General features: G+C 39.8%; 1 protein-coding gene across 5 annotated transcripts in view; it reads left to right on the top strand.

The window, feature by feature from the left end:
• The window catches only part of Eda (ectodysplasin A), a 371,953-nt gene that overhangs the window by 336,698 nt on the left and 11,021 nt on the right, over window positions 1–24,234 (top strand). For all 5 annotated transcript variants that reach the window (XM_006981166.4, XM_006981165.4, XM_006981163.4 and 2 more), the window contains exons 3-4: window positions 18,417–18,440; window positions 23,653–23,832. In XM_006981166.4, the coding sequence (XP_006981228.1) occupies window positions 18,417–18,440; window positions 23,653–23,832 (204 nt within the window). The remainder of the gene's footprint in view (window positions 1–18,416; window positions 18,441–23,652; window positions 23,833–24,234) is intronic.

The following is a 24,234-nucleotide window of genomic DNA, read 5'->3' as shown; positions in this document are numbered from 1 at the left end:
TTATGTAATATTTTTATATATGGACTGTGTGAAAGACTTTAACAAACTCATTCAAAGTTCTGCCACTTATTGCTGTATGACCCCTGGCAAGTCTCTTAACCTCTCTTGTTCCATTTCCTCATCTGTAAAATAATGGAATTGGATATAAAAGTCTTCTAGAAATTCTGTAGATTGGCTTATCTTAGCTCCTCTCTCTGTGTCTACAATGAAAGCAACACATAATCAACTTCTGTAGTTGATTAGAGTAATGTTTGGGAGTGACTATTACAGGGTCAAGGAACAGAGAAAGCATTTGTTATACAGAATTCTTCACTATATGAAATTCATTGTAACCAGACTGGCAAAGCACTCTTTCTGCCAGCCATCTGCTAGAACATAAAAATAGCTTTGTTATACAGGACCATCCTATATAATTGGACTTAACGTGTACCACTGATTTCTTTAACAATAAATTTATAAATCTCTTATATAGCATTTTATAGCTAAGGCTTATGAAACTTTAGAGAAAAAAAGTTATCTAGTGCATACCTACATTTAAGAGAATTGTGATAGATGAAGTGATTCAGCCAAGGTCAGAGAACAAAAACATTACAGAGCTACGTCTCTGGACAACTTGTTCAGCTCTCTTTGCCTTCTCCCTATACTTAGTTGCAAAGCAACAAGAAAAATGGGTTTAGAAAAAGTTGAGTGAGTCCTCAGGCCAGACCTATTTTGTAGCTGTTTTAGCCACCCTTTTAGCTAGGTATGTGGTTTGATAATGATGATAATGACAAATAAAAGTGAAGATTATAGTTATCCACAAGTGCTTAGATGTTTTTATATACTATGCATTATCTCACCATTTCTTTTGAGTAGGTACTATTTTTGAGAATTTCCTACATGAAAACTATATTACATCATTTTCATCCCTCTCTCTCTCCCACTTCTAACTCCTCCTGTGTCCTCTCACTCTCTCTCAAAGTCATGACTCCTTATTCTTTAATTGTTGAGCATACATATACATATATATATGTATAATCTGCTGGGTCCATTTAGTGTTGTGAATATGTAGATGTATTTAAGGCTGACCACTTGGGATTGGTTAACCTCATGGGGGGAGGATGTCCCTGGAGAAGATTGATTGTCCCTCTCTCAGTAGACATTAATTGTTTGTACTTCTTCCTCTAGAGTTGGAGCCTTGTGAGATTCCACCTATCCATATTGGCATGTCAATTGCCATTGTCATTATTCAGGCCTTGTTTAGGTGATAATACTGTTGAGATTTATGGGTACAACTTCACTGTCATATATAGGAGATACTACCTCAAAGCCCTCATATTGTTCTCTTGTCTCTTACAATCTTTTTTTTTTTTTTTTTTTTTTTTTTTTTTTTTTTTTTTTTTTTTTTTTTTTTTTGGTTTTTTCGAGACAGGGTTTCTCTGTGTAGCTTTGTGCCTTTCCTGGAACTCACTTGGTAGCCCAGGCTGGCCTCGAACTCACAAAGATCCGCCTGCCTCTGCCTCCCGAGTGAATCTCTTACAATCTTACTGCCCCTGCTTCCAGAATGTTCCCTGAATCTTGTGTTTGTAGATGTATCATTTGGGATTAGACACTCCGTGGTCTGTTGCCATCTACATTTTGACCAATTGTGGGTTCCTGTAGTAGTCCCCATCTGCTTCAAAAAGAAACTTCTTTGGTGAGGGATGAAAACTATACTTAGCTGTAGGTATAAGTAATTAGAATGCAGTTAGAAATTATACTAGTTTAAGAAAGTGGGAGTAGTAGATTCTCCCCTAGGATCCAATACTTCAGCAGGTCATGGTAGTTAGCCAGGTTTACATTACCAGGAATGAACTCCCACATACTGAGTGGCCCTTAAGTTCACTTAGACAGCTGCTGGTTACCCCCAAGATATAAGTGCTACCATTGGAAATACCTTGTTGAGATAATCATTGCTGTGGTTTGTGGGCTTTATATAGATATTACTATCATTAATTCTTTTTTAAAATATAACTGATTCAAAGAGATAGAGTAACGTGCCCAACATCATACAGGTATTGAATGTTAGAGCTAGAATTCAAACCTGGTTCAGAAATGATAACAAAGCTCTTGATCTTTCTACAACCCCAATATTCCCAAAGAGTATAAGCCAAAGTATTAACTCAACAAAAGATAGATAATTCTTGGGAAAGGTTCCTTGGCCAAAGAAGTTTGGTAAATATTACATGTTTATGTTGTCTATATAGAGTCCCATTTCCCACTACTGTATCTATTGAAAGATATGAGAAGTCTTCAGTTGAAAAAAAAATCTATTTTACTTTAATGTTGTGTTTCTTAAACTCCTTTTAACCAGTCACTTTTTACAAGAACATCTGTTAATATCATACAGCTCCCTCATATTCCCTATAATGGAGGACTACAAAGGTATAGAACTTGGGAGATGGAGACAGGAGGAACAGGGTTTCAAGGCCAGCCTCGACTACATGAGACCCTGATTCGAGATGCCAGAAGTTAGTTAAGTTAGTTAGTTAAGTTAGTGAGATCCCAAAAGTTAGTAAAGTACTTATCATACAGACATGAGGTCCTAAGTTTGAAACCCTAGCCCCTACATAAAATCTGGGTATGGTAGTACATGATTATAATCTCAGCACTAGAGAGGTGCTGACAACAAGATCCCTGGGGCTCATTGGCCAACCAGCCTAAGACAATCAGCAAGCCCCAGGCACCGGTGAGAGACTGTGTATCAAAAGCCAAAATGGAGCCAGCAAAATAATTCAGCAAGTAAACATACTTATCACCAAGCCTGACAGCCTGAATTCAATTCCTGGGATCCATGTGGTGGAAGGGGAGGACAAGTACCTACAAATTATCTTATCTTCTAACCTCCATACATATGGAACATATATCCCCATGCTTATACAAGCAATCTCTCACACACAGAGAAACATAAGCAATAAATAAATGTACCAAAAAAGAAAAATACGGTGACCAGCTCCTCAGGAATGACCCCGAGGCTGACCTGTGGCCTCTACACAAACCTGCACATATGTGCAGATAAGGGCACATACATGTACAGTCACATATATTCAAGTATGCACATACACAAATATTTAAGGCTGCACTACACTATACTACTTCTCAATTCATCTTCATAGATTGTTTCCTAGGCCTAGCTTTTTTCATCCTAACCACTTGTGACCAAAGACTCAATGGTGCAGAATGTTTCCTTAGCAGGAGCACATGTTTGTCACTTTGGGCACATCTTTGATAACACAAACCTATCCCTTATGGAACTTTAAGGCACTATTAAGCTTCTGAACTGTCAGCAGTTAGGGGGGACTGGTTTACTGTTGCCTTAACCACAGTAATATTTTTTGAGTCTTTCCAAAACCAAGAGAGAAGTGAGCCAGAAAATTTCATAGCTGCTCATAACTTAAGTCAGGTTTGTGAAGCCTGAAACCCAGAGATGGGCCTCTGCTCTAAGGCATAGAAAGGACATTGGTAGATGAAGAATGCAAACCTTCTCACAGGAATACTTGAGATTGGGGTGGGATGGAGTAGGGTGGGATCAACTTGCACAGCCCTACCTTTTCTGGACTTTTTTTCATGCTCACAGCAGATGTTGGAATCATAATCTGAGTTCTGAACATGGACATTCCATGTGGTTTTCATTCAGAATTCTCACTCTTCTTTGAAGCTAATGGCTTCCATCTTCTACAAATGTATTGGGCTTGCCACACTTATTTGTGCATTCTCTGTTTATAATTCTAATGGTGTAAAGTAGAATAGTAAAGAAACTCTTAAGATCTCAAGATTCGAAGACATAAACAATGTTGGTACATTTGTGTGGTGTTTTGTTTGGTTGGTTTTGTGGCACTGGGGATTGACCCTAGGCTAGCACTCTACCACTGAACTATATCCTCAGCCCCTTTGCCTTCTGCTTTTAAATAAAAGTATCTAGTTCTATACCTACTCATCTGCCATCCATTCCCTTTTCTTTCCTCTTATCTCTTTACCAAATGGTATTGAAAAATTTTTTATCATGATTAGTCCCTGGTATTGCTCTCTACATAAAGAATAGAAGGCATCTATATATACTTCCTGCACAACCAACAAGCAATAAAATGAATATTTATTGAGTACTTGTTCCACATACATCCCTTTCATTTACACCAAAAAACTCTATAAATTGATACAATTATGCAAATTGTACAAATGGACAATTTTGGAAATTATTTGTCAATATACTTGGTATGGATGATTCAGCGTAATGGAAGGTGCAGTAAGTTGGAGTCTGTAGAATCTTGGTTCACATCTATAATTACCTCCTCCCTCAGCCATTCATTTGTTAATCAAACAAACATTTTTGAACCCCTATTATAAAAAGACATGGTTTAGACACAGAGGAGAACAATTCATAGCCCTTACCATCAAAGAGTTAACAATATAGTAAGTAAAACACACAATAAAAGATTACAATTTGATAAGTGGAACAGTACATCATAGGACAGAGAAGAACTGATGTCTAAGATGCATCTTGAAGGATGAGTAGACACTGAAAGAAAGTGGAGCTGAAGGAGAATTTTGCAAGTACAGAGGACAGACAGAATAAAGATACAGAGGCTAAAGGTGTGAAGCTTTGGTCTAAAGCTAAAAGATCCATGATGAATTACATGTGGTAGGTTTTACTTTTAAACTAGTATATATATATATATATATATATATATGTATATATATATATATATACTAAATATATATATATTTAATTTAATTTAATTTTATTTTATTTTACAATACAATTCAGTTCTACATATCAGCCACAGATTCCCTTGTTCTCCCCACTCCCGCCCCCCTCCCCTTCTCCCGAGCCTACCCCCCATTCCCACCTCCTCCAGGTCAAAGCCTCCCCCAAGGACTGAGATCAACCTGGTAGACTCAGTCCAGGGAGGTCCAGTCCCCTCCTCCCAGGCCGAGCCAAGCGACCCTGCATAAGCTCCAGGTTTCAAACAGCCAACTCATGCAATGAGCACAGGACCCAGTCCCACTACCTGGATGCCTCCCAAACAGATCAAGCCAATCAACTGTCTCACCTATTCAGAGGGCCTGATCCAGTTGGGGGCCCCTCAGCCTTTGGTTCATAGTTCATGTGTTTCCATTTGTTTGGCTATTTGTCCCTGTGCTTTATCCAACTTTGGTCTCAACAATTCTCGCTCATATAAACCCTCCTCTTTCTTGCTAATTAGACTCCCAGCGCTCCACCCGGGGCCTAGCCATGGATCTCTGCATCCAGATCCCTAAGTCCTTGGATGGGGTTTCTGACATGACTATTAGGGTGTTTGGCCATCCCATCACGAATTGACCTAAACTAGTATGTATTTTATTAACATATTTTATAGTTATAGTTTATTTTATAAGAGCTATGATCCATAGAAAATTGAACAGAAAGACTTCCCATATAGTCACCTTCTTCTCTTCCCTTGGCAACCATTGATGGTTTTACTGTTCATTGTTTCCCCTTTCAAGAATGTCATGTGATAGTACATATAGTTTTCAGCCTGGCTTCTTTCACTTAATAATATGCATTTAAGTTTTCTCTGAATCCATATGTGGCTTGAAAGCTCATTTCTCCTTATTGCTGAGCAATATTTCACTGTATGGATATATCACAATTTGTTCATCCAATCATATGTTAAATAACATCTTAGTTGCTCACAGTTTGGGCCAATAATAAATAATGTTGATTAAAGGCATCTGTATGCAAGTTGTGTGACCAGACATTTCTAGATCCTTTGAGTAAATATTTAGGAGTGTGATTTGTGGGTCAATTTCTACAGAATTGTCAAACTGGTTTCCCAAATGTACCACTTTGCATTCCCTCCAGCAGTGCACTGGCAGTTCCTGTAACTTCATATTCTCTCACAGATTTGATGTCAGTGTTTTCAATTTCAGCCATTTGTGTACTACTGTCTCATCATCTTAAATTGCAATTTCATCATCACAAATAAATAATATCTTTTCTTCCTAGTATCTTCTTTAGTTAAGTGTCTATTCACATCTTTACACATTTCTTAATTTGATTCTTTCCTGATTGTTGGGTTTTCTGTTTAGATGTTTACCTATTTCTTAATTGAGTTCTCCATTTCCTTCTTTTTTATTTTCAAATATCTTTTGGATAAAAGTAGTTTATAAAAGACATGTGTCATGTGTTTTTGCAAATATTTCTCTGGCTTCTTTTTGTTTATTTTTTTTGTTTTTGTTTGTGTGTATTATTGTTTTGTTTTGTTTTGTTTTTTGAGGCAGAGTTTCTTTGTATGGCCCTGGCTGTCCTGGAACACTCTCTATAGAGAAGGTTGGCTTTGAACTCAGAAATCTGACTGCTTCTGCCTCCCAAGTGCATGTATCATCGCACCAGATATCCACAGCTTTTATAAAGTTCACTTAATGATTCCACTCTCTGAAGAGGTTTTAATTTTAAGAGGAAAACCAACTTAACTTTTTTTCCTCCAGTTATACTTCTGGTTTTCCATCTAAAAACTCATGAGCAAGCCCAAAGTTGACTACAAGTCTATTATGTTGTCTCATAAGATTTTTAAAGCTTTGTGCTTAAGGCTTGGATCTCTGACCCCTTTTGAGTTAATTTTGTGAAAAGGTATAAAGTCTGTGTCTAGATTCACTTGTCTGCGTGTAGATGCCCAATTGTTCTAGCACCATGTAGGAAAACAACTATCATTTTTCTCTTGGTTTGCCTTCTCTCCTTTGTCAAAGATCAGTTGACTCTATTTGCAGGGCTATTTTTATGTTCTGTATTCTATTTCACTAGTCTGTGTCTGTTGGTTCACAATACCACAGTGGTTTGATTGCTAGTTTTATAGTAAATTTTGAATCAAAGAAGGGCAGGTCTCCAACTTTATTTTTTTATTCCACAATATCATATTTGATATTCTGTATCTGTTACCTTTCTGTATAAACTTTGGATTCAGTTTGTTAATATCTACAAATCTTCCTAAGATTTTCATTATAATTGCATGTAATCTATAGGTAAGTTTGGAAGAAGTGACATTTTAACAATGTTACATCTTTTTTTATTTTTACTCATATTTTGTTAAATCTATACCAAAATACCACCCCTTCTTCTTTCTCATTCTAAGGTAACTAGTGCTGTAATCTTTTATTTCAAATTTTGGTTGTTTATTACTGATATGTAGGAATGAATTTGACTTCTATATATTAGACTTTTAACTGTGAAACATTATGTTAATTTCTATTTAGCCCTAGGAGAATTTTTTTGAAGATTTTCTACTAGAAAAATTATAGCATTTATGAATAGACAGTCTTAGTTCTTCCTTACCTTTTATTTCCTTTTCTTACCTTGTCATATGAGCTAGGATTTCTGGAATGATTGCTAAATTATAGTGGTGAGAAAAGATGTCCTTTACTTGTTCTTAGTCCTCAACTTGTGGTTTATAGGATTTCTTATAGAATTCTTAATTAAATTGAGGAAATTCCCTTGACCCCTAGTGGATGGAATTTTTTCATCATAAAGATGTGTGGAATTTTATTGATACGTCTATTGATATGACTGTTTGATTTTTCTTCTTTAGCTTATTGCTATAAGATAGATTGAATTGATTAATTTTAAGTTAATCTAGCTTTACATATAAGAAATAAATCCCTCCTGGTTGTTGTCTCAGTTCATTTTCTGTTATTGTAATAAAAAGCCTAGAGCTAGAAAATTTATTTTAAAAATATATAGTTCATTTGTTTTTGAGTTAGTGTTGGCATGTGTACTAGGGTTTAGTTTTTGTCAATTTGATACAAACTGGAGTCACCTGGAAAGAGAATATCCCACAAGCCAGTAAACATGGTTCCTGTCTCTTCTTCTTGAATTCTCTCAGTTATGGACCCTGATTGGGATATGTAAGCCAAATAAAACCTTTCCTCCTCAAGCTATTTTTGGTCAGTGTTTTATCACAGCAACAGGGAAACAAACTAGAATAATAATCAGTGCCAGAGAGTAGGCTCTTGCTGTGATGGACCTGACCATGTATGTGGCTTTTATGGCTTGGAATATTCTGTGGGAGGAAGGAGGAGAATTTTGGAACTTTAGGCTAGAAAAACCATTGAGTGCTCAGAGCTTAATGAACTGTTCTGGGAATTTGGAAGATACTGTTAGGAGAAATGCAGGTGATGGAGGTCTGGCTTGTGAAGTTTGTGAAGAAGCAAAAACTCTTAACCAGACTGTTCATGTGATATTTTGGATTAAGAATCTGTGGAAGTAAAACCTTTGTATAACTGGGAGTGAGGTCTATATCTCACACCATGCACACACACACATGAAAAAGAGAACTCCAAATGAATCTAGGATCTCAGTGTAACACCTCAAACTTTGGAATTACTTAAACACATAGGGTGTACATAACAAGACATAGGCATAAGTACAAGCTTTCTGAATAAGACACTGATTGCTCAGAAAATAAGGCTAACAACTGGCAAATGGGACATTATTAAAACACTTTTGTATTGCAACAGAAATGGTTAATTGAGTTAAGAGGCAACCAGGAGAATTGGGGAAAACCTTTGCCAGCTGTAAACCTGACAGAAGATTAATATCTTGAGAATACAAAGAACTCAAAACCCTTAAACTTCAAGAAAACACCACAATCTATGGACTATGAAATTGAATAAAGAGTTCTCAAAAGAAGAAATAAAAAAAGTGGCTAATAAGCACTTTTAAAAGTGTTCACTATTGCCGGGCGTTGGTGGCGCACACCTTTAGTCCCAGCACTCGGGAGGCAGAGGCAGGCGGATCTCTGTGAGTTCGAGGCCAGCCTGGGCTACCAAGTGAGCTCCAGGAAAGGCGCAAAGCTACACAGAGAAACCCTGTCTCGAAAAAACAACAAAAAAAAGTGTTCACTATCTCTAGCCGTCAGGTAAATGCAAATCAGAACCCACTTTGAGAGTCCATCTCACCCCAGTTACAGTGGTCTTTAAGAAGAAAACAAGTGGACAACAAATGCCAGTGAGAATGTAGGGAAAGAGACTGTTGGTGAGGGTGTAGAAATCAGTATGTATGGTCTGCAAAAAGCTAGAAATGGGTCTGCCATATGACCCAACTGTGTCATTCCTGGGTATATGTTCAAAGGACTCTATGACAGAATACCTGCATGTCTATCTATGTTCATTCATGATTGCTTCGCAATAGAAAACCAATAAGGAAAACAAATAAGCTTAAACTTTGTGTTGGCCACTTTTTGACATGACACAAGTGAGAGCTGTTCAGGAAAAGGAAACCTCAATTGAGAAAATGCACCCAACTAGATTGGATGGGCCCATTCTATGGCAGGGTGGTGCTACCCCTGAGCAAGTTGTCCTGAGTTGTATAAGAAAGCAGACTAAGCAAGCCATGAACAAGCCAGTAAGCAGCATTCTCCATGGCCTCTGCTTCAGTTCCTGCCTTCAGGTTCCTACCTTGAGTTCCTGCCCTAACTTCACTCAGTGATGAATTGTGACCTGAGAGTTGTAAGCTGAAATAAATCCTTTCTTCCCCAAGTTGCGTTTGATTGTAATGTTCTATTATAGCAATAGAAACCCTAAATAAGACATATGTCCATCAACTGATAAAGGCATAATGAAAATTTATGATATAACTTCACAATAGAATTTTCTATTCAATACTAAAAAATGAAATTATGAATATTTTAGTAAAATTGATGGAACTGGAAAAATTATACTGAGGAAAAGGCCTAGAAAGATAATACTCCATGTCCCCTCATATGTAGATCATAATTTCAGAATTTTAGATTTTTTTTGTTTAACTTAGAATATCTACATAGAACAGGAAGTTGTATAAGGGCCGTGGGTTGGGAAAAGAGGCCTGAATGGGACAAACAGTAGAACTCATATGAAATGAAAGTACAGCGGGGAAGACTACTAGGGTGGTAACATTTAAATGGGAAGGGGTCTGGAAAGTCAAAGGACAGGAGGAGATAGAGACAGAGAGTTAACCAAAACTAAGGATATAAGAAGACATATGAGTTGAAGATCAAGAAGTTATCACAGCCCTCCAAAGCAACACAAGCTATTGCCCTCATTCTTGGTTTCCCAACAGAACTAGGCTATTGTTGTTTATTTACTCTCTTGGGGGGGGCATCACCCAGCTTCCCAATAAATCACACATGGAGGCTTATCACTACTGATGGATGCCCAGCCTTAGCTCAGCTTAGTTTCTAACCAGCTTTCCTTAACTTATCCTGTCTATCTTTTGCCTCTGGGCTTTTCCCATTCTCTTACTTCTGTAAATCTTACCCTTACTCCGTGGCTTGCTGATTGTGTAGCTGGATGGCTGAGTGGCTGGGTGGCTGGGTGACTGGCCCCTGATGTCCTCCCCTTCTCTAGCTCCTTCTAGACCTCCCTTTCCAGATTTCTCCTATTAATTCTCTCCACCTGCCAGCCCTGCCTATCCTTTCTCCTGTCTTGCTATTGGCTGTTCAGCTCTTTATTAGAATATCAGTTTGACAGGCACAGTAACACAGCTTCACAGAGTTAAACAAATGCAACATAAAGAAAAGTAACACACCTTAAAATAATATTCTACTACATTTCCCCCTTTTGTCTGAATAAAAATGAAAGGGTTTTAACTTAAACATAGTAAGATTATATATAATAATGATTATCAAGTAAGGATTACACTCACAATATTCTGTCCATGTCTAGTTAGCATATTCAGAGAAAATAATGCGTTATCTATCCTATCTTAGTGAATCCAAAATTTTACACCTAATTTACTTTCTATCCTAACTAAGAAAAACTGCAACTGTAACTGTCTAGTCTTAAAGTCCATCAAAGACCCAGAAGGATGTAATATTATCTAACAACAGAGACATTTGGCTGCCTGGACAGTCACCTAAAGTTCCTCTGCAACGCTGGGGCATCCATCTTCAGCCTACAGGCCTAGAGTATCTGGCAGACTTTTCTATGAAGCACGAATTTTGGACTGTTCTGCCTCGTTTTGGCAAAGTTCAACAGTCTTATTTTCCTGTGTGTCCTACATGTCCAGACTTCACAGCACATTGTCAGCAGTTAAAGGCAAGAAGTTTCTTTGCCCAGTGGCTAACCTTGCCACAATAAAAGCAAACTCTGTATGGAGTTTCTTCAATGCCCATCATCTCTGAAGTAAATTAGTGCTGCCAGAAGCAGATGTGTCTCATTGTCATGAGGAGCTCAGCTGGCTCCTCCCACTTCTCAGGTTGTGAAAACCAAGCAGTTAAAAGGTTTGTCTGACTAGGAACTGCATTCAATCTTCCTAGAACTCGAGAATGCCAATGCTTGCACTGCAGCAGGTGTTTTTACTTAGTTTTTTGTTCCCACCTAACCTAACATACTAGCTGCTCAAGGGCTCAGTGACCGGTAGAAACTGTCTGACCAAAACTCTTAAAGGAGCTGTACCCTCTTTTGTTGTTATTGTTTAGCTTTCTCAGGCTCTAAATGGATATTTGAGCCCCAAATTGGACACCAAAGTGTTGTTATTTTTTTTATTCTTTTTTTGGGGGGGTACCACCCAGTTCCCAAATAAATCACATACAGAGGCTTATTATTAATTATGAATGCCTGGCCTTAGCTCAGTTTAGTTTCTAGCCAGCTTTTCTTCTTTTTTTTAATTAAGAAAATTTTTTATTCATTTTACATACCAATCACATATCCCCCTCTTCTCTCCTCCCACCCCTCCAGCCTTCCCCTCCCACCCCCCTCCATTCCCTCCTACAAGAAGGTAAGGCCTCCCATGGGGAGTCAGCAGAGCCTGGTACATTCAGTAGAGGCAGATCCAAGCCCCTCCCCTGCCTCAAGGCTGTGTGAGATGTCCCACCATAGGTAATGGGATCCAAAAAACCAGTTTATGCACCAGGGATGGATCCTGATCCTACTGCCAGGGGTCCCCTTAAGCAGATCAAGCTACACATCTGTCTTGCTTATGCTCAGGCCTAGTCCAGTCCCGTGGAGGCTCCGCAGGTGTTGGTCTAAATTTTATGCGTTCCCACTAGCTTGGTTTGGTTGTCTCTGTAGATTTCCCCATCATGGTCTTGATGCCCCTTGCTCATAGAATCCCTCTTCTTTCTGTCTTCTACTGGAGCTCGGCCTGGCGCTTAGCTGTGGATCTCTGCATCTGCTTCCATCAGTTACTGGAGAAAGGCTCTATGATGACAGGGTATTCGCTGATCTGATACTGGGGTAGGCCAATTCAGGCAACCTCACCACTATTGCTATTGGTCTGAACTGGGGGTCATTCTTGTGAATTCCTGGGAACTTCCCTAGCACCCGGTTTCTTCCTATCCCCATGATGTATCCCTCTATCATAGTATCTGTTTCATTGCTCTCCCATTCCGTCCCTGTTCCAGCTCGACCATCCCATTCCTTTATGTTCTCATCCCCCATCCCCTACCCTCCATTACCCTCCCTCATCCCCAGTTTACTCATGGAGATCTCATCTATTTCCCCTTCCCAGGGCGATCCATGCATCCCTCTTAGGGTCCTCCTTGTTAGCTAGCTTCTCTGGAGCTGTGGGTTGTAGTCTGGTTATCCTTTGCTTTACGTCTAGTATCCACTTGTGAGTGAGTACATACCATGTTTGTCCTTCTGAGTCTGGGTTACCTCACTCAGGATGGTATTTTCTAGTTCCATCCATTTGCCTACAAATTTCATGATGTCATTGTTTTTTACTGCTGAGTAGTACTCCATTGTGTATATGTACCACAACTTTTTTTAAGTTCATCTTAGTTTCTAGCTACCTTTTCTTAACTTAAATTATTCCATCTTCCTTTAGCCTCTGGGCTTTTCCCATTCTCTTACTTCTGTAAATCTTACTCTTACTCTGTGGCTTGCTGTGTAGCTGGGTGGCTGGGTGACTGGCCCCTGATGTCCTCCTATTCTCTAGCTCCTTCTGCATCTCCCTTTCCAGATTTCTCCTTCTATTTATACTCTCTGCCTGCCAGCCCCTCCTATTCCTTCTCCTGCCTCCCTATAGGCCAGTTCTTTATTAGACCATCAGGTGTTTTAGACAGGCACAGTAACACAGCTTCACAGAGTTAAACAAATGCAATATAAACAAAAGTAATACACCTTAAATAATATTCCACTACACTAGACAGTAAAACTCTATAGCTGAAGACATCACATACTTTGGCTACATGATGTAAACAAATCAAGCTGGAACTTAACTGGAAGATCTCTCCCTATTGCCTAACATATATTGTACCAGAAGATGCAATATAGGATGCTAGGTGAGAAAACTCACCAATACAAAACTCATCAATACTTTCACCCAGATGTTGACCTTGTGTCCTTTAATACCACCTACCTACCAGGATGTGTCCACTGATGAAATAGTGGATGAGTATTATGAGGGCACCTAACCCACTCTGTGATAAATGTGAGACCTGCTCCACAGACAGAAGGAAATTAATGCCTGAAACTATAAAGCTGGTTTTAAAAAAAAAAACTCATGGAGTTTTCTAATGTTGTTTTGCTAAATGAACATGGCATCAAATCACTTTCTAAATATTTGTATTTATATTTATACCCATACACACATGGTATTTTCAGCCTTCGGGAAACTTCTTGTATAATGAATAGCAGTGAGAGAAGACTCATAGCTGAGAATAAGTAACTGTTGAGTACTCAGGCCTACACAATACCACCCCTTCTAAGGCTCAGGGAACATCATGACTGAGGTGTAGAGAGAATATAAGAAGCAGATGATAGGCAGAAGGGCTGTGAAATGCTACCTTCTGGGCATGACACAGTCATTGCAATTGTGAACTTCGAGCAGCTGTGCTTGTCTGCTCTGGATCTGCACAAAGCTGAGTCTGTCAACAGTCAGCCATGAGGGAGAGAGGTACATGTGGCTCACTGTACCCTGGGAAGCAGCTAGTAGCCATTTACAGAGGTGAGGGAGGGAGTCCTTTCTCCCGTTGGGTAGCCACTGATGAGCGCACTGTCACATGGACAGCCCTGGCTATCATTTGTTTCACAGATCCATAGCTATGGAATATATATTTCCTATTATTATTTTCAACAAAACTGCTATCTACTAATTTGAGAATAAAAAAATAAAATGTTTTAAGGCATATTACTTCCTGAAATGTATTATTTTTAGCTTTTAAAAATAAAATTTAACTGCATCATTTCCCCCTCTCCCCTTTCCTCCCTTGTACCCCTCCCTGTACCTCCTTACCTTGCTTCCTCCCAAAATCATGGACTTTTTCTTTGTTACATATATAAACACTTAAGTCAGTGTGACCTGCTGAGTCCATTTAGTTTTGTGTGTGTATATGACTTCAGGACTGATCACTTGGTCTCGTATAACCAATTAGGGGACTCATCCCTAGAAAGGACTATTTCTCCCCCCTCTTTGCTTTTCTCAGCTTCCTGTAGTTCTTTGTCCGGGTGAGGCCTATGAGATGTCCCCTTCCGTATTAGCATGTCTATTGGTGTGGTACTTCATTACATCTCCTTTCTTATCTTCCTTCATCTGTTCTCTAACTCACTTCCCTTCTTTATGCAGATCCAAATTCCTGACCTGTTAACATTTCTTCCAAGTATATCTTCTGGCAACAAATTTCCTCAATTTTTAATTGTTAGAGAGTCTAGTTCTCCTTTTTTAGGGGAGAATTTAATAGGATACAGAATTCCAGCGTGTTTGTTTTCCTTCATTGATCTTAGGTCTCAAATAAAGATGGAGTATGTAGTGTTCCCTCATAGAGCAGATGAGGAATCAGAAGGAATCTCACTTGCCTCATGATCATTCTGTGGTTGGTTTAGAACTAGAATATCACTGGGCAATGCTAACTCTGATCCTATCATAAAGCATTTTCCCCCCAATGGCAAAAAAGCAGACTGTCTGTACATGTTGATCAAAGCCTGTCTCATCTCAATTTTCCACTTATCAAAGAAGTCTGAACTTCTTCACAGCTATCTGTCCCACTCTGATATATCTGTGGGGTTTTGCATCTAGAAAGTATGATGATTACAGATAGAGGGGATTAGAAAGCTATAGAAATATGTTGGTTCTTATCATGAAACCAACATGTGACAATGGTAGTACTCTGAATTAGGTAAGAGTAAGGTTTTGAAGCGTATTAAGAAAACAGATGAGTTTATCTTACAGATTATAGAATTGAGAAGGGGTTATTGATTTGCTCTCTGTTACTTAGATGCTTCTAGTATGGGACAGCTCTGGCTCCCTTGCATTTTCCCTGTAGAAACTGGAAAACTGCCAAGGCCTTGAAGAGAAGGAATGGATGTGACAGTAATAGGGGTGGCCTTAGAGGCCCATGGCGGAATTCATGAGACTGATTTATTGGACAGAGTGAATGATGTTAGAACAAAAAGGAATCCTTATATTGTTGACATGATGTACTCATTAGTGCTTGTGGGAAATGTGATATAATCTAATAACAATCTTATCTATACTTTTGTGTCCCCCTATAAGGGATATGACAATTGCTTACTAAGGAGAAGTTCTATGGGAGCCCTTCTGTGACCAGAAAAGAAGTAGAAGAAAGGATTTTGAACACCCTTTTTATATTATATTTTCTAATAAATTATAATTTTTAGTTTTCATAAAAAAAAACTCAAAACAATCTAAATGTCCGTCAAAAGTGATTAATTAAATTCCTCCATATTAAAAACAACAATGTAATTGGGAAGAATAGCAGGGGGACGAGACAGGGTAATGTGAGTGCTGAATGTGATCAAATTATATCATTATATTTAAGAAAATGGCCAAATGAAACCATTGTTTATAATTAATATATGCTAGTAAAACAAAAGAAATCAGTTGAAAGTAAATTTGAAAAAAATTAGGAAACAGAATGTAGAAATATAATTATTTAGCTAGAAAAAGAAAAATTGAAGATGTTGCTTGGTAATAGAATGTGTGTTCAAATCCCTGGATTTAATCACCAGCACTGCAAAAACCAACAGGCAAATACTTTACATACAAAAAAATCATCAAACAAGATTTTAATTTCATCACATTTAATAAAAATATATATTAATATGTCCACATGCTTTCTAAATATGCATAAAAAGCTAAGAGTGCTTATTAATGGGTACTTTATAAGATATTAATCTGTTCCTCTTTTATGTGTGTTTATACACGTAACAAGAATGTCTGCTATAAAGTTTGAAACTCTTTAATTTTAAAGTATTTTTATTTTAATATAGCATTTTTATTAATTCTTGGAGAGTTTCATGCATGCATGCATGCATACAATGTACATTGATCCTATTTACTCCCACTTCTGACTTTAACTCAACCCAACCACTTGGCAACTTCCTGCCCCCCTTTTGTTCATTTTACTATATATTTTATTTATTTTTATTAGTTCTTTGAGAATTTTGTACAATTATTTTGATCATATTCACCCAGCTCCTTCTAGATCCACTCCATTTCTCTACCCAACCAATTCTGCATTTTTTTTTATCCCAGGGAGTACAGTTTGTGCTGTCCAAATACTCTTGATGCATGGCCTTCCACTGGAGCCTGGTCCAGCAGCAGGTGCCCCACTCTTAAAGAAAACGGACCCTGGCTCTCCCAGCAGCTGTCAGTTGCCAACAGCTGCCTAGTTAGGGGTGCCACTTCATACCCACCTCCCCTCTCTCTGCTGGGATTTTCTCTGGATTGAGCTCACGAGGGTCTTGTGCATGCTGTCACAAGTGCTGTGATTTCATATCTGCAACTGCCCTTTTTTATCCATCAAAAGAATAGCCATTCTTGTATCTATCCACCATGTCTGGCTCTTAAACTCTTTCTGCCCCCTCTCCCACAATGATCCCTGGGTGGGGTGTGATCCCTTGGGATCGGTGGTGTGATGTAGATTTCTCATTTAGAGCTGAGCACTCTTATTCATTGCACCTCGACCAGTCTGGGCTTTGTGTTAACTACTATCTACTAAAAAAAACTTCTCTGATGAGGGTTGAGGGAAGCATTAATTTATGGGTATAAACTCCAAGTCAGAGTTCTCTCTATTGATTAAAGCTGCTTTCCTTAAAAGTAATACATAAGAAGATACTTCTGATCCCACTACCAATGGAACTATTGGCATTTCCTTTAAAGCATCTATTAAGTTATGGTAAATTGCTGTGGGAGTGCTTGTGGCCCTGACATGAATGTATTACGGTTGCAACTGTTCTAATAACTAACAAATTAAATCACAATAAAGAAGTGACTAGAAAGGAAACTACTGCCATTCTGATCCTTCTGTAAGAACACTTTTTCCCTTCTAGTATCTGTTGCTACATGGCTGCACATGCGCTATGCAGTAGCCAGGAAGGAGGCTTGGTCATCCTGGGGCCTTACATCCTATGTAATCCGTGCGCTGCATGGTCGTATAATTTGCGCGCAGCATGATCACATAATCTATGCACATGCATAGCGTAGCTACATAAGCCCATATGCACATGTGTGGGGGAATCCATAAAAAGTGGATCACAGACTCCTCCCCCTCTTCTTCTTCCTCTCTCTCCCTGCACAATCTCCATAGGCCTAAGCACATTCCCCTCTGTTCCCTCTCTTAATAAACTCTTATAGTGGGTTTGTTGTGCCTTGTGGCTTTTCTTTTCTTTTCTTTTTTTTTTTTTTTTTTTTTTTTTTTTTTTTTTTTTTTTTTTTTTTTGGCTTTTCGAGACAGGGTTTCTCTGTGCTGCTTTGCGCCTTTCCTGGAACTCACTTGGTAGACCAGGCTGGCCTCGAACTCACAGAGATCCACCTGGCTCTGCCTCCCGAGTGCTGGGATTAAAGGCGTGTGCCACCACCGCCTGGCTGCCTTGTGGCTTTTCTTACACAGTAAACAGCGCTGCTTAATGAATAACATTGCGCCGGTGGTGGCGCACGCCTTTAACCCCGGCACTCGGGAGGCAGAGCCAGGTGGATCTCTGTGAGTTCGAGGCCAGCCTGGTCTGTAGAGCGAGATCCAGGACAGGCACCAAAACTACACAGAGAAACCCTGTCTCAAAAAAGAAACAAACAAAAAAGCTAACAGTATCCCCATCTGAAAGTTCATGTCCCAGCTTCACCTGAATATATGACTCTGCATCCTCAAGACTTGCAGAATTAATGGAATGCTGTCCTGTTGAGTTGTGCATTTCTGGGCATATAATCTCTACAGAGGAATACTCTTTCTCTTACTCCTAACTAAAGTGGGAAGATTTGGTTTTCCTTAAGGGAGGAACCCTCCATGTATTTTTTGTGGTTTCAACAGCCAGCAAACAGATGGGAGAAGCTTGATAGTTGGGCAATAGATACCTTGTCTAAAACCTGGCCCATGGCTATGAGGGAACCTTAAATTTTCAGTGCCTTGAAGGTCACTCAATGACTTTCTAGAGAATAACCATTTTTAAATTTTCTACTAATTTAATCTTCCATCTTCTATTTCTAATAGGTCCTGTTAAAAACAAGAAAAAGGGTAAGTTGAGTTCCTGACTTTATTACATTGTCATGTCTGTTTTTAATCAGAAAAAAATGAATGAGATAGGATTTTGCACTAATTTCTTTCATTAGTTAGCCATTGCTCTATACAATCATTTACTTGAGTGTTACACTTTATAAAGAGCAAGAATTAGTTCTTCAGTAACAAGCCATGGAAGATAGAATTGACTCTAGCAACACACGCAAGTTACCTCCTTTGGATAATGATGATGATGACAATGATTTGTCCCTTGTGTCCTCCCCTTTCCCTTTCCATGGGGATCAAACCTAGGACCTTTGCCTTAAGAGTGTTAGGAAAAAACTCTACCACTACACTCTACTCCAAGCCCTCATTTTTTGGTTCTTCCTTCTTGTTCCTTTTTACATGTCTGTTTCCAGTTCATATTTATTTCCATTCTGGCTCTGTCCACTGCCTTCTTTTTCTCCTTCCCCTCTTTTATCAGATCAGTTATCAGACATGAATGAAGGCCTAAGACGGCTTATAGCGAAAAGAAACACTACCTATGGAAAAGTATCAATACTTTGGTTCTGAGCCTAAAAGCTGTCTTTATTCAATTTTCCAGATGATCAAAGATGATACCTTTTGCTTTGAGAATTCAATATCATTTTCTCTGTGATGAAGAAAAAGAAAGAAAAAAGCTATGCCGCTGTGTTACTCTGTTCTTTTTGTGTTTCTAAAGTAGGTGCTAGTTGGAGCGATTCACTGTGCTGTCCTTGGTTTCTTAAGTCCACATTGCACCTAAAATGGGACTAGCCAGGAGCACGTGGAGTGCTTGCTTGCTTGCTTAGAAAAGAGAATCCAAAGAGAAAGCGGGTTATAAGGACTAGGCAAATAAAACCCACTCATTTGCACTAAAAGAACCAACTGTGAAATCAGTTTCTGTACCTGTTTGTTTCTAGGTTCTGACATGAAAGGAAGACAGGGATAATGTAAAACTTGTGAGTTTCCCTTTTTAAAAAAAAAAAATCCTTCTTTTTTTCTCTGTCTATATGATACTGGAAATTTAACCCAGGGCTTTAGATGTGCTAGTCAGATGCTCTGTTGTTGGACTACATCACTAGCCCTCTTTTACTTTCTTTGAGACATCATCTCACTTAGTTGTTCAGGCTGGCCTTGAACTCACTCTGTAGCCCAGGCTGACCTTAAACTTAGTGATCTGCCTGCCTAGGCCTCCCAAGCAGCTTGGATTATGGACCTTAAAATTCTTTACCAAGGCTGCAAAGACAGTTCAGCTGTTAAGAGCACCCATTGCTCTTATAGAGGACTTGGGTGTGGTTCCCAGCATCTACAAGATGGCTCACAACTTTCTGTGATTCCAGTTCCAGGGAATCATTATAATACTTTCCTCTGGCCTCCTCAGGCACCAGGCATGCATGTAGTCTAAATACATACATACATACAAGTGATTTTGTCTGTTTAAATTTATGGAGCTTTCTAGAGCATTCCAAACTGCATAAAAAGGCTAACTCCAGGGGTAGCCTGCCAGTCCTCTGAGCACTAGAGTACTGTGCCACTTCAGGTACTCTTAGCTACATGTCAAATGTGTGATCCTATTGAAAAAAAAAAGGCTGAAATTTGCCCAGCCTTCTGAAGACCTGAACTGAACAAAGTTAGTAAACACCAGCGAGCTGGCTGAGTGCAGAGTCCTTCTGCTGTTTCCCAGGGGGTCACCACTAGGATGCTCTGTGTTTTAAGAAAGTAAATTTGAGTTTCAAGTATTTGGTTCTTAACTCACCACATCTCTTCAAGATAGAAATTATAACTCGGGCTGGAGAGATGGCTCAGCAGTTAACAGCACTGGCTGCTCTTCCAGATGACCTGAGTTCAATTCCCAGCAACCACATGGCTCCTCACAACCATCTGTAATGAGATCTGGTGCCCTCTTCTGGCCTGCAGGGACACATGCAGGCAGAGCACTGTGTACATAATAAATAAGTCTTTTTTAAAAAAAGAAATTATAACTCACATCATTGCTTAGCATTGCATGAAACTTTATTGGGAAGAACATGCACGTAAGCCTTAAATATCTACTTTGTTTAAAAGTGATTTAGAAGCCATCTAATATGGATTTCCTTGGACACAGTGGATAGGCACATACCTGAAGAGGTAAATTGAATTGTTCACTTAATTTTCACCCTTTAATGGAATTTTCCTATTCCCACAGCTCTCTCCCTCTCTCTTCCTATCACACCCCTTCCTTCCATGCCCCTACTCCAGCCTCCCTTTACTCACTTGCTTTCCATTGTTTTTCAACATTTGGGACTTAGCTGAAAGGTTAGGAAAATGCCTCTTTGATGAAGTTTAGCTTTGAAATGATGTGATTATTCTTTTATCTAAGACTACACAGGGTAACTTTCTCAGTACAAACGTCTCTAGGCTTTTGTATCATGAAGTATTCTGTCAAAGCGAGGGAATCTAAAGAAGAAATTCAGTCTCTTGGTCCAGAGGTCATTTTCTGCATACTCTTTTCTGGCCCGAACTTTCTATAGGAATGAGACTATGAGGAACTTCCTTGTCTGAGTGCAGAGAAGCAGAAGGCCAGCTGCAGAAGTGGATTCCAGCAGGGACTTTTTCTCAGATGCCTTCTAACATTTTCATAAGTGATCACTCTCTGTTTACACTGCAGCAGTTATTTTCTTGGACTGGAGGAGGCTCTGGATCTAATTCTTCTAAAATTACATTAAGCAATTACAAGGGACTCACGTTCTTGGAGCTGAAGCTTATGCTACCCACAGAACACCCTCCAGATGGAAACGCTGGAACCCAGGACAGCCTGATATGCATCAATTTCAGTATCTACTCCAAGTAGAAAAGAAAGAGGGTGAAGCACACCTCACTTCCAGGCTGGGGAAGTTTCCCAACTGACAATAGTGCAGTCTTCCTTGTAGAACCTCAGTCTCAAAAAGGGACAGCCCGAAGGCCACGCTCCTTGTTTCCCAGATGGAGAAACTAAGGTTCAAAGTGACTGTGTGGCAGGACTGGGGCTTACATTCTTATCTCCGGAGTCCAGATCCGGGTTCTTTCCACTCCACTAACTAGAATTGAAAGTTGGGTGCCAAATAAGCCTGATTTGGAAGCTACGCAAATCCAAAGGGAGATGGTCTTCCTCCTTAGCATCTTCAAATTGGCAAAGTCTAGAAACTGGGCCGATCCCATCTCAACTGCTAAGCTCAGGGCAAATGCCACACTTTGGTCCTCTAAGTCTTTAAGGCCCAATAGGCCCTCTTGAAGAAATATTCTCAGGACTACTCTTTTCTTCTCTGAAGAAGAGGTCCCACAATGACACACGATTCCATTCCAAATGAGCATGTGGTTAGCCCTGGATGCTTGGCCTCTTTGTTGGCCTTTCCTTGAATACTTGGGGTTTTTTAGACATGAAACATTAGTCTTAAAAGAGGACCTAATAAATCAGGACAGAATTTCCCAGACTAAAATATCTGAGAAATGAGGAGTTGGAACCAGTAAGAAAGGTTTAAAGTAAAGGTGTCCGGTTGTTATTTTGTTGTTGTTTGTTGTTTGGGGGATTTTGTTAGTTTGTCAACTTGACACAAGCTAGAGTTATTTGAGAAGCAGAACCTCAATTGAGAAAAATGCCTCCATCAGATTGCCCATAGGAAACTCTGTGAGGCATTTTCTTGATTAATGATTGGTGTGGGTAGGCCCATCCCATGGTGGGTGGTGCCAACCATGGGCTGCTGGTCCTGGGTTGTATAAGAAAGCAGGCTGAACAAGTCACAGGGAGCAAGCCAGTGAGCAGCGTTGCTCTGTGGCCCCTGCTGCAGTTCCTGCCTCAGGTTCCTGCCTTGAGTTGCTACGTTGGCTTCCCTCAAAGGACTCAAAATACCTTTCCTTCCCAAGTTGCTTTTGGTTATGGTGTTTTAGCATAACAGGAAGAACACTAACTTTATATTTGAAACTAAGCCACTGTCTCGGGGAAGAGCACTATAAAAGATTTCCAATCCTAGGACTTCCGTTGAAATTCTAAGAGGGTAGAAAGACACTTACCCATGACCACCTATGATCTTTTGGTGGGTCTGCTCAAAAAAACAGTCTATAGGAGGAACAGTTGTGATACACTTACCATGACTGCACCCTAGAAGAAAGAAAGAAGGACTAGAATATGAAATGGGAGGACTGAGACTGTTCTGGAAAAACAGTGAGAAGGAAAGGAGGATGAGTTGGTAGACCGGATAAACAACTCATTTGAGAATATAGCCTCTAAAGAAAATCTCTGGGATGGTGGATTAGTTCACCTACAGAGATGGAAGTTGATAGGTAACCTGATGTCTTTGAGTATATGAGGTTTTATGTATATGGTGATAACCACTTTTCCCTAGCTACACAAAGAATAGAATAAAAGTTCAAATGGCCACAGGAGGGATTTCAGTTAAATATACCAAAGACTTTCCTAACAGTGAGCAGTGAGGGGTGATAAACACTGGAACATGTAACCAAGAGAGTTTGCAGAATTTCCTTTCCCAGGGATCTTTAAAAATAGAGTTTAGAGAGGTCAGCTGGAAAGCAGAGCCTGCCACCTCCTCATCAGGTCTCTCCCTGCCTGCCATTCCTTCTTCTCTGTTGTTTCTTGGTATCTTCTGTCTCTCATCCTCTCCACCTTCATCTCCAAACCTCCTTCTCACTCCTGTTCGGCAGCCAGTGCAGCCCCTATCCACCCCCATCCCCTGAACATCTGACCAATCTTCCTGGAGCTGACTGTGTTCCTGGGGTCAGACTTCCATTATCGGCTGGTTAATCACATTGAGTCCACCCACTGGACATGAGATGAAGTCCCACACTTATCAGCGATCGTCAAACTCTAAAAAGAACCATTAAAGGCAGGCCCCTACGTCTGCTTTCCTAATAGTTCTCATCCTTTGGACTCAGATCAAAGCCTCCTCTTTGAAGTTTGCCTGACCTGTTTTAGCATTTGGTCCCTCTCATTAACGTGGCACTTCTAATATCTTATAACCTTTCCCCTGCTGCACTGGGCTCCTTAGGGGCTGTTTATTTCTATGTCCTCAAATCTTCCTTGAAATGTGGGTCAGACAAGGGAGTATAAACATGTCCAGCTCTTTAGCAAAAACTCCTAGATGGCTGACCTTGTGTCATTGGGAGTCTCTAGAACTCCTAACAGTACATTGTTAACAGTAACTAACACCAAATATAACACTGAATCCTGTAATTATAGGAAAGAAAGCAGGGCCCCCTGGGCCCAATGGCCCCCCAGGACCTCCAGGACCTCCAGGACCCCAGGGACCCCCAGGGATTCCAGGAATTCCTGGGATTCCAGGAACAACTGTTATGGGACCACCTGGCCCTCCTGGCCCTCCTGGTCCTCAAGGACCCCCTGGCCTCCAAGGACCTTCTGGTGAGTTCTCCTGTCTCCCACCCCTTAGAAACCTTGTCAGTACTTTTGTTAGCATAGGAGTAGGTAATCTTCAGGGAAGTTTCAAATAGTGATGATGTACAGTAAGAAATCCCTAGTCCAGTGTAAAGCTAGGAACTGAACAAGCTCTGATAGGGCCTGGCCTGCTCTAACTCTTGTTGAGATCAAGCTGGGCCAGACAGGCCATCTGTTCTTGCCCCATGCCAACCCTTCCATCACACTCCATCTTTGGCTCTAGGCCTCCATATAGTGAGCCAATAAACTCATATGAGCCAAAAACAGAGGTGTGAGAAAGAGGTCCCAGCCATTCACTGGAGTTCCTGTAGTTATAGATTTGGCTTATTCTGATTTCCAGCATGGAGTGCCACATGATGTTTGCATGGA

This window comes from Peromyscus maniculatus, chromosome X, assembly GCF_049852395.1.
Source record: "Peromyscus maniculatus bairdii isolate BWxNUB_F1_BW_parent chromosome X, HU_Pman_BW_mat_3.1, whole genome shotgun sequence".
NCBI classification, from domain to species: domain Eukaryota; kingdom Metazoa; phylum Chordata; class Mammalia; order Rodentia; family Cricetidae; genus Peromyscus; species Peromyscus maniculatus.
This window is presented reverse-complemented; position numbering and strand designations above follow the sequence as displayed.